We start from the raw sequence: 18,414 nt of genomic DNA on the forward strand, positions 1-18,414 counted from the left end.
TGCATGTATACACAAAGAAATCAACCATCTACATAGTGTTAAAAGCCAAAGAGAAGAGGTGGGTTTTAAGAAGGGTTTTAAAATGAGACAGAGAGGAGGCCTGTCTCACGTGCAGTGGCAATCCGTTCCATAGCTTCGGGCTGCAACGGCAAACGCTCAATCCCCTCTGAACTTAAGCCGAGCTTTAGGGACAGTCAGGAGCAGCTGGTCAGCTGACCTGAGGGAACGGCTAGGCATGTAGGGGTGCAGCAGCTCAGAGAGGTAAGGTGGGGCAAGGCCATTCAAGGCCTTAAAAGCAGATAAAGAACTTTAAAATGAATCCTAAAATGGACAGGCAGCCAGTGGAGTGAAGCTAAAATCTGTTAAATGTGCTCAAATTTGCTTGCGCCGGTTAAAAGACGTGCAGCAGCATTTTGTACCAGCTGAAGACGACTAATCGAGGACCCACTAACCCCCAAATAAAGTGCATTGCAGTAATCCAGCCGAGTGGTCACAAAGGCGTGGATTACTATCTCAAAGTGCTGTCTCTGAAGGACTGGTTTTATTTTTGTCAGCTGTCTTAACTGAAAAAAGCTGGACTTCACCACAGCTGTAATCTGGCTGTCAAATTTAAGCTCAGCGTCCACTTTTACCCCTAGATTTTTAACAATTGGGGCGCGATAATGTGCCAAGGAACCCAGATCAACTAGAGGGGGGGTCCCAGAAGTGCCACCAAAGACTATGACTTCTGTCTTTTTCTCATTAAAATTCAGAAAGTTTAAAGCCATCCAGGCTTTAAGATCATCTAAACACATTAGCAGCGGTTTAACAGAGTATGAGTCCGACTTTTTGAGAGGGACATAGATCTGGCTGTTGTCCGCATAGCAGTGGGAGTATGCCATGTTTCCTGAGGATGGAGGCAAAAGGGGGTAGGTAAAGGCAAAATAAAAGAGGGCCAAGCACAGAGCCCTGTGGGACCCCACATGAGAGAGGAGCAGTGGAGGACACAGAGTCATCAAGGCTGACACAGAAAGTCTGATGTGACAGATAGGACCTGAACCATTGCAGTGCCGTGCCACTGATGCCCACCCACTGCTCCAGACGGGCAATCAGGATTTCATGGTCGACTGTGTCAAACGCTGCAGTCAAATCTAAAAGTACAAGGACAACACAGTGACCAGAGTCAGTAGCTAAAAAGATATCATTAAAAACTCTTAAAAGCGCTGATTCTGTGCTGTGCAATGTTTTAAAACCTGATTGGAAAATCTCAAGAATTTTTTGTTCATTTAAAAAGTCCATAAGCTGGGAATAAACAATCTTCTCTAAGATTTTAGAGAAGAAGGGCAGTTTAGAGATAGGCCTGAAATTTGCCAAGACAGTAGGATCAAGCCCAGGTTTTTTTAACAGAGTCTGCACAACTGCATGTTTAAAATGTACAGGGACCACTCCAGAGGACAGACTGCTATTAATGACAGTGTGACAAGATGGTCCAATGGTGGGAAACACCTCCTTAAAAAGTCAGGGTGGGACAGCATCATCTGGAGAACCTGAGGGCTTCAAATGACCTACAATCTCCTGCAAAAGGGGCAGGGTCACAGGGTCAAACGTGTCCAACACCATAGAGCAGGGGACAAATACTGAAGGGTCAGAAGCAGGAGGAGAAATACGTGCTCTGGTAAAAGTGACCTTATCAATGAAGTGGTGCAGAAAGTTCTCACACACAGCAGGGGAGGCCTCGATTCTAGTCTGTGGTGCATTCAGAGCAGAGTTGATGACTTTAAACAACACACAAGGATTATGACAGTTTAGCAGAACAATATCAGAAAAATATTTTCTTTTAGCCTCTTTCACAGTGGACTGATAATGACGCCAACAATCCCTCAGCATTTGAAACGATACTTGCAGGACCTGACATTTGAAATTGATCTGGATCATCATTGCCCTATAGGCCGACTATTGCCTGGCCCCATCTATTACAGTGTAGTTTGTCTCCTGTGATATCCACAATGTAACTTGGCAGGGTAAGTAAGTAAGTTTTCAGTTGAGGATACTCACATTGGCACCAGTTGCTAACAGTGACAGCAGATTGCTGCATTTGAGCAGAGCTTTGGAAAGACACTTTGAAACCAGAGCACCACTGCAGTGGGTCTTGGTTTTTCTATCTGACATGACATACACTTGTTTCCCAGGTAAATTGGCTTCAATACTTGCAACTATTTGCAGTTTCTATGGATTGTCTTGTCTTTACTTTGAATCTAAGCCATCTTTGGTTTGGTTTGTCTATTCAGGTTTGGCTTGAGTACTGTGAGCATCAGTCAGTTTACAGATGGAGCTCTGACCCAGTTCTTTACTGGTAGTCTTTATTACTTGCTTAAGTAGTGATTCATCAGACATTGTGGTGTCAGGAGGTTTTAGTTCTCATCTCACATCCTCATGTGTCTCATCCAGGCCTTGGCAGATGTCATTCCGGAACACACACAGCACTGTGGATGCATCATACTCAAACCACACATTGTCGACATCCTGGAAACGTTAAATTGAACATTATTGGACTGGATCCTCCTTCTCCTGTTCCTTTGTCCTGTCAGTCACACCATTGAAGCATCCCTCACTTGTCGTCACTTTGGCCCAAGATTCATGGATCACTGGATCAGTAGCTGTCAGATGATCTGGCACTGCCAGTCCCGCTCCAGCCCCAAAAGATCTGTTACAAGTCTCGGTTTGAGAGAGCTTGCAGACAGGTATGTGTGCCTGAGAAAACAGGAAAAACAGACATGGCTGGCAGACATGCAGCTTCCTGTTCAAAGTCTTCTCAAGATATGTGAAGACATACATACATACATGTACAGTCCAGAGTCGCTAAGTGAAACCACAACACTGCCACCCACAGACTGTAGGTTAAAGCACATTGAACATGAAGTTAGTATAAATCTGTCTATGCTCTCACTGTTTTTTTAAAGTAAGACCGTACTTTTAAAACTTAAAGATACCAACACCGAAGAAATGACTAACCAACAAAAAAAAAATAAAAAAAATGTGACCACGCATTTTGTATGCATCACATATTTTAATACTGGTATGATAGAGGCTTATCAATTCTTATTGACATTTGTATATGTAGTGACATTTCATCAAATGATGTGTTTTTTTTTTATTCTAGTTAGTTTATTCTAGGTGATATCCATCAATTCATCCATTATCTGTAACTGCTTATCCTCATTAGGGTCACAGTGAGGCTAGAGTCTAACCCAGCAGACTGGCTGAGAGGCATGGTACACGCTGGACAAGTCAGCAGTTCATCACAGGACACACAGAAACAAACAACCATTCACACTCACACATATGGCCAATTTACAGTAATCTATTAAGGTAATGCCTTTGGACATGTCTTTGGGAGGAAGCTGGAGTACCCGGAGAGAACCCACCTGGAGAACATGCAAACTCCACACAGAAAGGTTCCAGCCGAGGCTAGCTCACTTAGCACGTTACCTAACATTACCACATTACCCATAGTGGGTGATGTGGTAACCACTGCACACTGGTGCACATTGGTACATACAAAAGGAATTAGCTTCTAACTCTCTCTGAAGACAATCCTCATGCCTTTGAACAAACTCAAATCTAAGTTAAACTGGCAGAAATCACAGTCCTGCATGTTAAGTTGTTCATAAATGCTGACACATCAGCTCTCCTCCATGTGTCCTGCCTCTTCTTCAGCACCAAGGACAGCACCAGAAAAAAATCAAAAAGTCACACTGTGTCCAGAAAATAACATTTTTTATCATGATTTCTCTGTGAGAAATAAAAGCTAAATTCAATGACAATGTCTCTCAGCGTCAGAATTGACCTAATTTACCCATGAACCGAGAGAAGATCTATTCCCAACTTTGTAAGGCTCATTAGATAAGCTCACAGTGCTGTTGGAGCATTCATGGCTCACTTGTGTTGTATTTACTTTTCACTGATGCCTCAACTCTCAGTGACAAAACAGCAGTCTGGTAGCCTATCACACTGTTAAACCCCTGAGGCGCACACTTAATGTATTAACCCACTGCAGTCAGTGGGAGGGAGATAGATTCTGTGGTTTAAATAAGATGCTGTAACCACTTTAATTAGAAGCACCCAGAGACAACCTCAAGGCAGGCCTGCAATTGAGCTGCTGGCAGGGGGAAAACAGAAAGTTCACATGGGCTATTATATAATTAGTATGGAGGGTGTAAATGGGATAGTGGTGGAGTATTCTAATCAGATGATCTCATGAAAAAGGAGATTTGGGGGGTGGGGGTATACGCTGCATCATTTAAGTACTGCAGCTGATGTCATTTCCTAAGTACCATAATTGGTCATCAATGACTCTTAAAGATGCGAAGGATGGCTCAATAAACACACACACACGTCCCCACGGGAGATGTAGCTTCACTGATCCATTGAAACCTTAATTACCCGTACCTCTCTCTCTCTCTCTCTCTCTCTCTCTCTCTCTCTCTCTCTCTACACACACACACCTGTCAGGAGGGCAGCTCCCACTGAGCGCCACAGCGTCGCATTTTTTCCCGCTCACCTATACACACACATTCGCACCTCTGCTGCCGTGGCCCCTCCCATACCGGACTGGACCGATAAATGGGTTAACTCTGTCTCCAGGAGTAGCTGTGATAAATGCACCGGGAACGTCGGGAGATTCCTTCCCCATCCCTCCGCTGTTTGTTTGACCGATCTGCGCTCAAAGGCACCACCGTCTCCTCTCCGCCGTGTTGATTCGACAGAGTAGATTGAATTTTAAATCGTGATTTATCATTTTATAAGAGGCGACGGGCAACAGCAGCAGCAACAGCAGCAGCATCACCAGTTCTTAGACCCAGACCCGTGGGCGGCTGGGTGGCGTCCGTCTGGGCGAGCTGATAGGACGAAGATTTGGCACTCTACCTACCAACTGCTTCATCCAAAAAAATCAAGACATGGCGATGAGAAGTGAGATGTAGAAGACGGATGGGAGGCCATTCATGTTGGTCTGGGCTTCAGCTGAAACGGACAAAATCTCCCAGCACCATTACCACCATCCCCTTCCTCCACCTCCTCCTCCTCCACCTCCTCCTCCTCACCTAACCAGTTGATATTTTTTTGAAATAACTGTCTAAAAAGTGCGGAGCACATGACACACTGGTAAATCCCCGAGGCAGGTCCCACTCACAGACTGAATGAGTCCATCTTTGGCTGTTGGACGGACTCCACAAGAGCACAGGACGGATGCAAACAGACTAAACATATTTTGGCAATTCCAAACACCCTCAGCATCTCCGCCAACGGTGTTCTAACCGAGCGGGGTGAATCTCACACCGGGGGACCAGTCGTTTCACAGGCAGGTAGGCTATACCCCGACGGTTAATTGGTGTGTCACCTCTGGGTTGGTGTGTTAAAGGTGATAAAGGTGATTACCGCGACCGACCGCCCATGCGTCGGTGCGGCTGATGGCCGCAGAGCCGCGCAGGTTTCTGCACCTGTTGTAATTTGTGTAATGTGCGCGCGCGCGTGTGTGTAAAGAGAGACCTCTGCGTGTGTGTTGACACTCTGGATGAGCCGTGCCGTTTGAATGGCTGACAACCTGGCGACAGACATGATGTCTGTCCGACTATTGGAACTGCTCCTCAAAATCTCTTTCCAGCTGTTTTGTGTGCGTGCGTGCGTGGCGCGCGTCGGTGCGCGCCGCGCGGGTTTGAACGGTGTGATTAGGTGATTATAGGTCCATCACACACGCGCTATAAGTATAATTACAGTATAATTGTCTGAGCACGCAGCGGGACCTAAAGCAGTCCATCACTCACTATACATCATGCTTCCTGTTCACTCAGCAGCTCTCATATTGGTTCTGATAAATGGGGACTGGCTGCAGTCTAGAGCCCAGTTGTATTCAATCTCATTGCCAGGTGCTCTAAAACTCCACAGCCATAAGCATGATGGCCAAATCTGTCACCCGCCTCACACAAATTCATCATCTGATACCCAGGAGGAAACCCTCCTGAGGACGGGAGCTGATGGATGGTGCGTGGTCTGTGCGTGGTGTTGGGCGGAGGGTGCGAGCATTTTTGGCGGGTAGCGCGCATGTGTTTTGGATTTTATTGATTTATATATTGTTTTTATTATGAGACCCCCCCATTCTCGGTGCAATGAGGGGGGCATGTAATAACGGCTACAGCTGACTCCAGCTGCGCTGACTCGGCTGCAGATGTGGCAGATCGTCATGAGTGTCCAACTCTTTACCAGTCGTGTTGCACTCTTAGCATCCACCAAAGAATCTTTCCAGACCACCTGACAAGAAGTCCTCTGCCTGGACTGGTGGTGGTGAGGCCCCACAGCTATTCAACTGGCCCAGAAGCTACTCAGATAGAGCGTGTTGGATGACCCAGGTTGACCTCCAGGAGAGGAGGCTGTAGGTAACAAGATGGGCAGACCATCCAGCGCCTCTGTTGAGGAAACAAAGTACAGCCTTGATAGATAAGAGAGAGACAGCAGAGACTACAGCTATGTGGAAGCTGCCTGTCTTTGCCCAAGGTGACTTCAGTAGGACGCTGACAATGTGACATTGAGCAGAGAGAGAAAAGCAAAGGCAGTGAATTATTTGAATTCCATTAATTATTTTAATTCTTTGTTATTGGTCTAGCTGTTAATCTATTAAGAAGCCTTTTTATTGCTGGCTGCGTGTTGAGGAAACACGTCCTTCTTTGGTAACCAAAACTGGTCTCCTGTCCATTTTGTGTGAAATCGCACAGTTGCGGTTTCCCTTTGTCCAACACCAGTGCTGCAGCTGATCAATGCTGGTGTCTCATTAGTTCTGGCAGCTCAAGAAGACATGGAGCACTAACTGACGTTTTAGTGGCTTGAAACAAAAAGAGAATAATTTGCTGATTTACCTTGAAGTCAGCCTGTCCAGCAAACAGATCTCATGCACATCAGAGAGTCCCTGGATGGAGGGAAATCACACAGTTTTGCATGTTTTGATGGTTAACTGAAGCCCAGCGTAGTAAGAACCAGTTTCCTTTGATCTGCTGATATAAGGCCTGATGCTGTTAATAATGTTGACTTGTCAGAGCTGCCTGTTTGTGATGGCAGCGTTGTGCATGTGTTGCTTGTGACCCCTCAGCTCTTTTCTGCCATTCTTGCTAATGCATTTCTGTCCATGGGGACAGAGGGAGGTGAGGAGAAAACATGATTCTGCTTTCTCTCCATTCCCAGCTTTTGGTTTAATCTCAGTTGCTCTTTTCCCCCCATCTCAGCCTCTTCGCTCTCATCTGAATTTAAGTTCGCTCTGAACACCATGCTCCAGACTTGAAACTCGGCTCCCTGGGGTGCAGGTGACCCCACAGTTCAAACACTGTCAGTCAGCCCACTTTCATTTGCTCCTTTCATCCCCCACCAACACCACCACCACCCTCCCCTCACCCCAACACCTTTTCACCTATCTGTCTGTCTGTCTGTCTGTCTGTCTTTCTGTCTGTCTGTCACCCTCTCCTGTTCCTGCTCTCTTCTTCCTGGCAATGAGACCTATCAGATGAAGGTTTTCTGTTAAGGCCTTGTCACCTCTCATGTCCGTCTCTGTGACAACAGCCTGTGTTTTCACAAGCAGAAAAACCACAATCCAAAAATATATTGGAGGAAAATAGGGAGTGTGAGACAGAGAGAGAGAGAGAGAGAGAGAGAGAGAGAGAGAGAGAGAGAGAGAGAGAGAGAGGGAGAGAGAGAGAGAAAGAAGAGAAGGAATCAGCGTGTGACTGAGTTTGATGTATGTGTATGTGCGTCTGCTGCTTTTGCCATGAGTGAGTGGGTGTTTCTGTCAGAGGAACAATTGTGAGAGCAGATGGACTGTTAAAATACATTCTCATATTAATTTTATATCATATGTCTTATTAATTTGTTCACTGATTAAATAATTGCTGGGCTCTGTTTAATTTGAGGAGGTGAAGAATTTAGGGATTTCATTTATTAAACAGCTGTTATCATTTTTCATTGTGACTCTTTCTTTAAGGAATATTTTCACATTTCACTGTCGACAAACCACCGCCACCTAAACATGCTCACATGCATGTTCCTAACATCTACAGGTACAGACATGATTTTGTCTTAGCAATGCAATAATACACCTATAGCAGTTTAAACTTACACATGGATTCATCAATTTAAAATCTATGCAGTACACTCAAACATACATGTGAATACACATAGACACACAAATTAACAATATGCATGCATACATCCCTTTTATCTGCACATACATGCCAGGACATTAATTTAGCACCACAAAAAGAAATATGCATATTATGTTTACTCAAGTATATGCATGAGTTCTGGCACGCAAGTCCTAATTATTTCCACGAGAAATAAACAACATATTAGGAACAGCAGCCTTACAGTTTGTCTATTAGTTGTTACACATTTCATATAAACCTGTTGCTTCCTGTTAAAAAGGATCCTGATTTCCTCTGTCAAATGTTCTTATCCATCACTTTAGAATGAACAAGTGTGATGTGATTTTTCTTTTCAGGCAACCTTTCAGTTGTTTCATCTGCTGACGTGAGAAAAAGGCCTTTTGAGTCCGTTTCAAACAAACCTGATGCCGCAGTGGGTAAAAGAGGGTGGAGTGGCTGCCAGTCTTTTCAGAGAACATCTTATTCATTTAATTACAGCTTGAAAATTAATTAAAGGTCCAGTGTGTCAGATTTAGGAGGCTCTTTTTAAAGAAAATGATAGGAATGGAATGGAATATTCAGAACTACGTTTTATAATCACCTGAATAAAGAATAGTTTTGTTTTTATTACCTTAGAATGAGCCTTTTATACGTACAGATGCCACAGGTCGTCTTCCACAGAGACCGCAATTTTGAACTGCCATCTTTCTACAGTAGCCCAAAACAGACAAATTAACCACTGGCTCTGGGCCTTTCACAGTCAGCAACTATGATGCAATCAGTTGTATCACTGATGCCACTGAATCCTGCACACTGCTCCTCTAAAGCTCAAACTGAACGTAGCATTATTTAATTGATGTTAACGTGCTTCACGTGACACCTCAAAGCTAAAGTCATTTTTTCTAAACAGCAACCAATGTGACCTGAAATGACGCAGTGCATGAACACGACTGTAAAACCTGACTCACTAACATTAACTGCCACAAGCTAGTGGTCATACCAGACCAGGTAAGGCTGTAGAAGCAAAACCTTAATGTTAAATTGACAGTTGAAACAAATGTTTAATATGTGTTATTACTCTATGCCCAGGGAATGGCAGGTAGCAGTTGGACAATGATCCTGCAGTGAGACACATTGAGTGCACATTTACTTCTTGTTGGCCAAAACTCATGTCTGCAGAATGTTGAGTACATTTAATGTGAAGCATGGGAGAAGAGTAAAAGCATGAGCAGATGGACCGAAGACTAAAGTTCCTCAGAGCTCACAAACTATGTGCACATACACACCTACACACTGTTTGCTGTCTCCACACATACACACAGATCCATTTTTACACCTGGTGTCCTCTACAGATCACCAGAGTAGACTTGCACCTATCCCACGGCTCTTAACCTTTTACACTGTCTTTGTCTTTACGCTCAGTCTGTGTCCTTTGCCTCCCTTGGCTCTGATTTCAAGATCCGCAAAGGATTTAGGAGAGGAGAGGAGAGGAGAGGAGAGGAGAGGAGTTGTATCCTCTAACTAAGACATCCAGACTTCCACTATCTCTCTATCTTTCTTGTCTGACTCTTCTCTTCCTCCCTCTTTATCTTCCTTTCTCCCCCTCACCTCGACTTAGTTCAGTTCAGCGTGTATTATTGGCAGGAATATTACATGAAGCGTATTGCTAAAGTGTCAAAATATTACATTGGGAAGACCCTACATCTTATGAGTCAAATCAGAGTATCGCTCTGATCACATGACAGCAATGGGCCACGGCTGAATGATGCCCTGTCAAGCCCTGAGGTCTCTTGGTGAGGTGTTGGGTGGCAGTGGGGATTGTCTGATGGGAGGGGCAGGGGAGGTGGAGGTAGAAGAAACGGTAGCAAGTGACAGGACGTTTCCACTGCGGACTAAAGAGGCTGAACAAAGAATGAGCAGGAGAAAGACAGCAAGAGAATGATACAGAGTTTCTGATTGTACTCTGATGGTATTTGTCAGAACAATAACAGTGGAATGTTTTTTTGTGACTCCATTGAATTATAATGTGATTACATAATTTGTCACTGTGATGGTGCCACGAGGAGACATCTCCCAGAAATGAGCATTAGCAGCGTTGAAGGAACAATGTTCCCTCTACAGGAGATAGTGTTTCTAAAAAAGGTTCCTGACCACACTGGTAGCCAACCTTTGAATACACATGCACACACTCACACACACACACACACACACACACACACACACACACACATGCATGGTTTATTTAGACTCTGTGTGTGTGTGTGCTCTACAGGGAGAAGATGCCATTCCACCATGTGCGGGCGGGCCTGCTCTATCCAGACAACTACCTGAGCAGCTCCCTGACAGAGGGCAGCGAAGCCTTCCAGCTCACCAGCATCTCCACGGAGGAGCTGGGAGGTAAGAGAGAGAGAGAGAGAGAGAGAGAGAGAGAGAGAGGTGGTGTGGAGTGTGTTGCAGAGTAAAGTGTGACGTACTAGCAATTAATGTTTCACTACAGGAACAATGCAGTTACAATGCTCCAATTCTCCTGAGGAAAGGTTTTTCCATTTAGCCATTTTGTCAGAGCTTGACTGGATGCATTGGTTTCCAATTATGGTGCTTAGGAATTAAAATCATTCACAGGACACAGAATATAGTGACAGAAATAAAATATATGTGACCAGGCCTGAATTAGAACACCAATGTATTGATATTCCTAAACCTGTAGTTTCTCCTTCATGCTAGAAAAGAGAGGGTAAAATGGACGGGAAGCTATCATTTAAAGATTTTTAATTATAATACAGTTCAAGTTTTAAAATATATATATTTTTAAATTATCAATTTATTCTCCATTTTTGTCATTTCCAGGGTGTTTTACTAAAATGTGTAATAATGACCATTCAAGAACATTTTCTGATGCATCATATGATCAGTGATGCCATAGTTACTTTGAAACAGTAATCGACTACTGACTACTGACTACTGCTCGAAAAAGTAACTTAGTTACGTTACTGACTACTTGATTTTGAAAGTAACTAAGTTAGATTACTTTTAGTTACTTGCAGCATATAGGCCTAGCAGATACATTTTGTAACCTTTAGATGCAAATTCCTGCATTTTACTGAATTAGATGTCTGGCTTGATGCTGCCCCTGAGGCTGGGCAAGACACTGACAAGATAGACGGTCCGGCCTAAAAGATGGACATCTGGCCACCCTACTTACAGCAAAGGCTGATCCCCCACCCCCTCAACATAAAAATGACTACCAGTTATGCCAAAACTCACTTTTATTGACATCAAAAACAACAAAATGTCAAAAACATCTGGACCAAACAAAACTGACAGGGACATTTGAAAACTAACTCACTAACTTTTTAATAATAAAAAATAAGACAGTCTTACTTGACTTTATGTAAATTATAAAGTGTCTTGTTAAGATACTAAAACATACAAATAAAATTGACTTCCACAAATAAAATTGACTTTCACATAAATAACTCCTCATAAAAATAAAATATTATGGCACTGAAAAGCTAACGACACCTCAATGAATGAACTTTTCTTATAAGAAAGTAAAAAAGAAAGTAGCCTTGCTTAAAAATAAAATAAATATTCTTAACTCCATATATCATCATCATCCATATGAATTACAGTAATATCTTAATGAACCTGTAGTCCCGCATTAGAACAAGGAGTGCTTTAACAAAACAAGACCAAAATCATGTTAATAAGCCTGTAGTTGTCCCGCATTAGAGAAGCAAGGATTTATGCAAGAAACTGTGGACTGGGGCCGGTAAACCAGTGGTTGTACCGCATTAGCAGAAGCTTCTCGAACCTCTGGTCAGACAGTCTGTTTCTTCTTGGTGTGAGCACCAAGCCCCCCAGACTAAACAGACGCTCCACAGGAGCACTGGATGGGGTTGGTGTGTTGTACTTCAAGAAGATCCTCTTTATGTTGACAAAGTCATGCAGAACCTGAAGATCATTTGACGAACTCAGATACATCATCACTTCTTTCTCTGCAGAGTAGGCCTCCTCTGGCTGTGCCTCAAAATCAAAAAAATCCGCCTCACCTTGGTGGACAGGTGAGTTGGCGACACTGGCAGAGCTCTGTCGTGGAGAAGCAATTGTGCAGCACTCATCTTGGAGAAGCTGTTTCACTTGCTCCCTCCTATCTGCATCTCTCATCCATCTCAGCTTGAATTTTGGGCAACTCACAGCTGCGAGAAGGGCACCTCTATCGTCCAGGAGATTGGCAAACCGTGTCTGCACTGCCTGAAAAAAAAGATCGCTATGTTTAGGATATGTGCAATAACATATGTGTCTGTGAATAGTGTCAATAAAGGAATTCTATTCCATGTATGCCAACAAAGCCTTATAAAAATAACAATTGAATTAACAATACATCATGTAATATCCATAAATTAATTGTGTTATTATTTTCTGGAATTTGCATTTTATTGTTGTTTTGCCATAATGAATATTCTGTATTCAGCAATAGTATGGTAGAATAAATTTCAGATAGGTGAAATATGGACCATACCTGCACTATGGCATCCGGCAGGCCTGCAGTCATGCTGGAGAGGGTGTGTTTAAGGGCCAGGGCCCTCTGCATCAGCGCTTCCAATGTGGGTAGCAAAGTTCCATAAGGACAGTCGGCTTGCAAAATGTCCAGTGCAATGGTCAAAGGCCTTGTGACAGTGCAATATTCATGCAAGAACTGGTACTCTTTGTCCTTGAAACCTTTTACCCCTAACTTGGTGCACAGAGTGTTCAGCTCATGCATGGGGATTTCTGTGACTCTTTTTACAGAGTCAAAAAAGGAGTTCCACCGTGTCGATGTTGGGACTAGGAGCTTCCTTTTGCTCACCTCCTCCACTGCCTCTGATGCCGTGCTTGACCTACTTGCCTTTGTCCACAGAGCAGAGCATTTTGCTGTGCTGCTCCTGTACACAACCTTGACGTCTGCAATTGATGTTAAGTATTTGTCGACGTCATTTGTGGTAACGAGGTTGATTGTGTGTGAGGCACATCTGTGGTGTGGAGGAAGGGCAATCTGGGCCTCAGCATCCCTCTCATGCTCAGCTGACAATAGGTCTGACATTGGTACAAACGTGACTTCATCGAGGGACTCTTCTTCCATCTCGTCGTCATCAGATGGAGCCTGATAAACTCGAAATGCTTTTACAAAATTCGAGCCGTTATCCGTCACTGTCGCAACGACTTTATTTACAATCCCATACGACGAGTGGATGTCTTCGATTTCTTGACCTATCACGTCATATGTGTGTCTGCCCCGTACTCTCTTACACGCCAAAGCGGCCTTTTTTCGTTCCAAAGTGTGTCTACTAAACCAGTGCAGTGTGACCCCCATGTAGCTCTTATTATTCGCTGTCCAGATATCTGCTGTTGTTGATACAAAGTCGACATCACGTAGTGCGGTTCTAAGATTTTCCTCCATCGTTGAGTATTCCCTGTCCAGGTAGCTAGCAAAGGATGTTCTATGAGGTAGCTCAGTGCCTTTACTGGTAGGAATCCTACGAACGATGTCACGAAATGAGGGCGAGTCGACTGTGTTGACAGGCAGCATCTCTTCAACCACATAACGTCCAACTAACCGGTTCAATTCGGCACCACTAGTTGGCTTTGCTTCGAAATCAAGCCTCATCTGTTTAGGACTGGGACCTACCATGTCTTTTTCTTTCACTCCGGGTGGTGCTCGCTCCTTTAAGCTTGTTGTGGCGTGCTGTTTATCGAGGTGCTTCTTTAGGTTAGACGTGGTATTTTTGAAAGTCGAGAGTACTTTCTCGCCAGGGCAGAGCGTGCATCGGACCTTGATGTTACCATCATTAACTGAAATAAAATCAAAATAGTCCTTGTATTTCCAACTGCTAAACGCGAACCGCTCTTCCTCCATAGCACACTAAAGTTGCAGCTAACTCTCTCTCGCGCCGCAGAGATATGAGGACAGAACATTTGCAAAAAAAACTGCCCGGAAGTTCCAATCAAACGGCGCGTTGAACTCATTGATTCTACAGAGTGAAATGCGAAAAAGTAACGCATTTAATATTAGATAAGTAACTGTAGTCTGACTACTGGTTTTGAAATAGTAGTTGCGTTAGACTACTCGTTACTGAAAAAAGTAGTCAGACTACAGTAACGCGTTACTAAGTAGCGCGTTACTGGCATCACTGCATATGATTAATGGAAAACTACCATTTATTACAACATGGGTTTATTTTCTTAGCTCTGGCCATTCGATGTAGCAGTTTAATGAACAGTAAAGTGTTTCCTGAGATCTGGGAATGTGGCAGAATTGCTGAAAAAAGGTCCAACAAGCTTGATCGGTCAGGTTCTTTGAATTTGCTCACAGACAGGCTGTAGCAAACCTGTGTATCACAGAAAGTTTGAGTTATGACCCACAATTGCTTTATCTTCCAAATATTAAAATTTGAATATGAAATTCAAAATTTGACCAGCAACTTCAACTGTTCAACTTCAACCTGCAGTATGTACTTGCCATAGTTGTGCACAAAAAATATGTAAAATTAATTATTAAATTATTACAAGTACTTTCACTTTCCATATTACTTTCAAATGAAGTAGGCAAAATTGTTAGATTGTTTTCAAGCTGTATTATCATCTGATTGCTTTTTGCCCCATTGAACATAAAAAAACATTCATCCCAGATATTGGTGAATACATATTTATCATAACTGACATGCAGAGCTAAGACAAAAAAGTAGTAACAAACTGCAGTTTTCCTTCAAACAGGAGGTTTACTTTAACACAGACTGACCACAGACTGAGAGGATCAAGAAGAAAACTGCACGTCACTACATCTTTTGCTGCAATGAATCATACAGAGCTGCAGAAGACAAAGACTTCTACACTGGAACGAGTGCATATACTTCTGGCACTGGTTGGTTTGGTGGAAACAGCTACAGTAATTCCATCACAGAGTGTGAACCAAGAGACTCAGTGTGTGTTTCTGATTGAAGCTGTTTGTTGGTGTTTTTACATTTGATCTATTGTAGTTTGCTCGAATGTGGCTTTGGCATGAAGTACTTTGTCTCATAAAGCTTTTAATCCAATGTCCCTTGTGCAAAACTTGACTCAACCCAGTTCACTAAAACGGTTGCTTAATGCACTGAAGCTTGTACTGTGATGTCTCATTATCATTAGTCCGGTTGGCCTCTGTCTGTGTTTTGTTTGTCAAGGACAGCGAGAAGGGTAAAGTTGTTTGGACCTATGTAGAGCTATTACATAAATTGAATCAGGACTCTTAGACTTCAGACATTATGATGAGGCATTATCGAGGCCCTGTCAGCGACAAATCCAACGCAACCAATGGGATTGTTTGATGTGGACAAAATATCCGTGCTATTTGCTGCCAGCATTTGAAAACTCCTAATCCCACTTCAGAGAGATGCTAAAGGTTCTTCTAGGATCATCTGTTAGTGCAGATAGAAGGCTAGTTAATCACCCCTGTGTTGGATTGCCGCTATCCTTTTGAGGCGTTTCATCAATCACAGTGCGAACATGTACAGTCCTGGGGAGTTGACTTCGTAATACACAGCTGAGCAGAGGCAAGGCAAGGCTGCATGCTCACACACAGACATACTCACAAGCATTGCACAGCAATACATCACGGACCAGCTCATTCGTACCCTATTGAAAATGTTCTCTTCACTGTTGAGCTGCATACAAATACATCTCACTTTGTTTTGGGAGGCTGCACACTCACCCACATTCCCTATCCCCCGCTTCTGATTCTCACTTTATTTAGTGAGAGGAAAGTGCGGCAGTGGCACGGTGCTCGAGTCTAGTTATCAGCTGTAGGGAATATTTACAGGCTCAGATGGGGAGTGTGACTGAACTTCGGCTCTCACGCAACTGACAGAGCAAAGACAGACATAGGAGGCAGATCTGAGACGGACTTTTTGCACAGAGGAAAGAAGGAGCAGCGTGTCAGGACGAGAATATTAATGACACACAGCCTGAGAGAGACACAGAGAGATGAACTTCATGTAAAATTCATTGTTCAAGTTTGGAAAAGTATTAGTCTTGTGGAAATTGTAATTTAAATTCGGTTGTGCAGCAGGCTATTACTCTTCTGGATTGTGTTTCTTCTGTAAAGATTTGCACAAATGCCTAATGCCAGCTAGGCATTTGTGTTCACCCTCTCCCACCCCCTAAGTGTGGCATTCCACAGAAAAATGGAGTTCTTGCCTGTGAAAAGATGTTAAATAAAGACTTGCAGTCTTTCCTGTCCCTGCTGTCTTCATCAAGTCGATAAATTTGACCACCTCTACCCCAGCCCAAAGCTCTGCCCTCCTCCCCCACTTCAGGTCAGATAGTGCCAACTGATTGACAAGTAATTAGCCAGAGATGGACCAGGGTATTTTGTATGAAGGTCCTTAGAGGTTTGTGTAATTGTGCAGCATGAATAGATGCCTCATGAGCTGTGTGCAGATACTCACATTTCAAGTTAGAAGGAAGCCTTTTATGTGGGAGGAGAGAGTCGGAAACGCTCTTGGCAATACTGCCGTTGATTGTGCTGTGTGGAGGGAGTGGTACAGGCCCCTCAGGGTTTGTAAAATAGTATATAAAGATGTAAGAGAGACAAGGAAAGAGAGAGAGAAAGAGAGGGAAGGTGGGAGGGCATGAGATCACACTCTCCTTGGTTTAAGACAAAGGCTGCTTTCCCTTTAATAGGACAGCCTCTTATCAGCACCAGGAAAGCACCTTTCAGCATCTACCTGCTAAAATCTGTTAATCATCAATTGTGTTTGGTGGATTAGTCCTTCTCACTGACTTGATCTGATGGTTCAGTGTTAGATTTGGGGATTTTATGAGTTTACACAGTTATGTTATATTTAATCAATCTATCTATCAATCAGAATTTATTTGTATAGTACTTTTCATACAAACAAAATGTAACATAAAGTGTCTCATAATAACTCCCAGGTCTTTTACTTGTTGACAGCATTTTAAATTCAGTGCTTGTAGTTTCATATTTCAGTTTTGTCTGGTTGAGCTGCAGTTTAAAAGGGTCTCTATTGGCCCTAAGACATCAGGACACGCAGCAATGTAGAGCTGTGTGTCATCAGCGTAGTTGTGGGAAATAATTCGGTTTATATATATATATATAATATTTTGCTGTGCCATTTTAAAATTCCTTTTGTTAGGTCTGTCTTCTGATAGATGAGAGCTATCTTAACTTAGTTCATAGTAAAGTAAAGACACAGCTATTTTTTGTCTGTATATATATGAAGTAGTATCATAGAGCTCTGGGTGCTCACAGACAGCTACAAAAAGAACAGTGGATGTCTGCACAAAGAATGAAGATAAATCCATGTTTCAATCCCAACTCTGGCTCCAGAACAGAATCTGGACTTCTTCCTTTCTTCTTCCTCATGTTGGACAGAGGGCAGAGGGAACACTACTATCACCTCTCAAGGCACTAGTGATATTATGAGAAAGTATGGGCTAGCTAACTGGATAGCATGCTAGTATTTCTGCATCATAAAACATTAGCGTTTTTGGCATAACATTCTATTCTGTTGATAATGTTAATTCACTTTTTGAATGTTTTTAACATTCTTGAACTATAATTCTGGCCCAGTCTTATATATATACAGTCCCACATATTTTCCTCTTATGGCCTTTGCTTTATCACTGTTTTACTTTTGGAGTCTTGTTTGTGGCTACCTGATGAAGTCCAACTCTCTACCATGTCCTATGGTTCCTAATCTGGCTCCTTTGCTGTCAACCAGCTAGTTACTAATCTTTAATCTCTGCTGTTTGGTGCCTCGCATGTAGTGTACAACAAATAGTGAAAACAGCTACCAAAATATGCATCTGGAAAGTCCAAAATCACTCCAGAGTTGGGTGATAATTCTCTGTAGGTTTATAATTGCAAGTAGCCCCTTCAACATAGTTGATGTGGAGACTTTTATTCATCAAGCAGTGGATAGAAAGTTCACACAAGTCCAAGCTGTCTTATTCTGAAAGGTTTATTGAAGCTTGATCAAGGAGAATGGAGGATTTATCAATACACTTGTCAGGACATGAGGCTGCCTCAGTTCTGAAGAAGCCGTCCTCTCTGGCTCGTCAATATGCCATCAAGAGAGTGTGTTAAACACAGTGTCCACAAATAGTCATACTCAATGCCTCTAGAGTATAAGGTATTTGCCAAATGGTTGTTGGTCTACAAAGAAGGCAATATGTTTACACATACAGTAGTGCTCTGACATTGTTATCTGACTCCGTA

General features: G+C 43.0%; 2 protein-coding genes across 3 annotated transcripts in view; one reads left to right on the forward strand and one right to left on the reverse strand.

Moving 5' to 3' along the window:
• The first annotated feature begins 4,218 nt into the window (after positions 1-4,218).
• caln2 (calneuron 2) overlaps positions 4,219-18,414 on the forward strand; it is a 33,665-nt gene continuing 19,469 nt past the window's right edge. For both annotated transcript variants that reach the window (XM_027273916.1, XM_019253107.2), the window contains exons 1-2: positions 4,219-5,342; positions 10,432-10,556. In XM_027273916.1, coding sequence (XP_027129717.1) covers positions 10,439-10,556 — 118 coding nt within the window. In that variant the 5' untranslated portion in view covers positions 4,219-5,342; positions 10,432-10,438. The remainder of the gene's footprint in view (positions 5,343-10,431; positions 10,557-18,414) is intronic.
• LOC109141648 (uncharacterized) lies at positions 11,062-14,326 on the reverse strand. Its single transcript, XM_019272881.2, has 2 exons — positions 12,682-14,326; positions 11,062-12,413 (listed from the first exon to the last, which is right to left on the reverse strand). The coding sequence occupies exons 1-2, from the start codon at positions 14,053-14,055 to the stop codon at positions 11,904-11,906; spliced, it is 1,884 nt and encodes a 627-aa protein (XP_019128426.1). The 5' UTR covers positions 14,056-14,326; the 3' UTR covers positions 11,062-11,903.

The sequence above is a fragment of the Larimichthys crocea genome, chromosome XXII (genome assembly GCF_000972845.2).
Source record: "Larimichthys crocea isolate SSNF chromosome XXII, L_crocea_2.0, whole genome shotgun sequence".
Classification (NCBI taxonomy): domain Eukaryota; kingdom Metazoa; phylum Chordata; class Actinopteri; family Sciaenidae; genus Larimichthys; species Larimichthys crocea.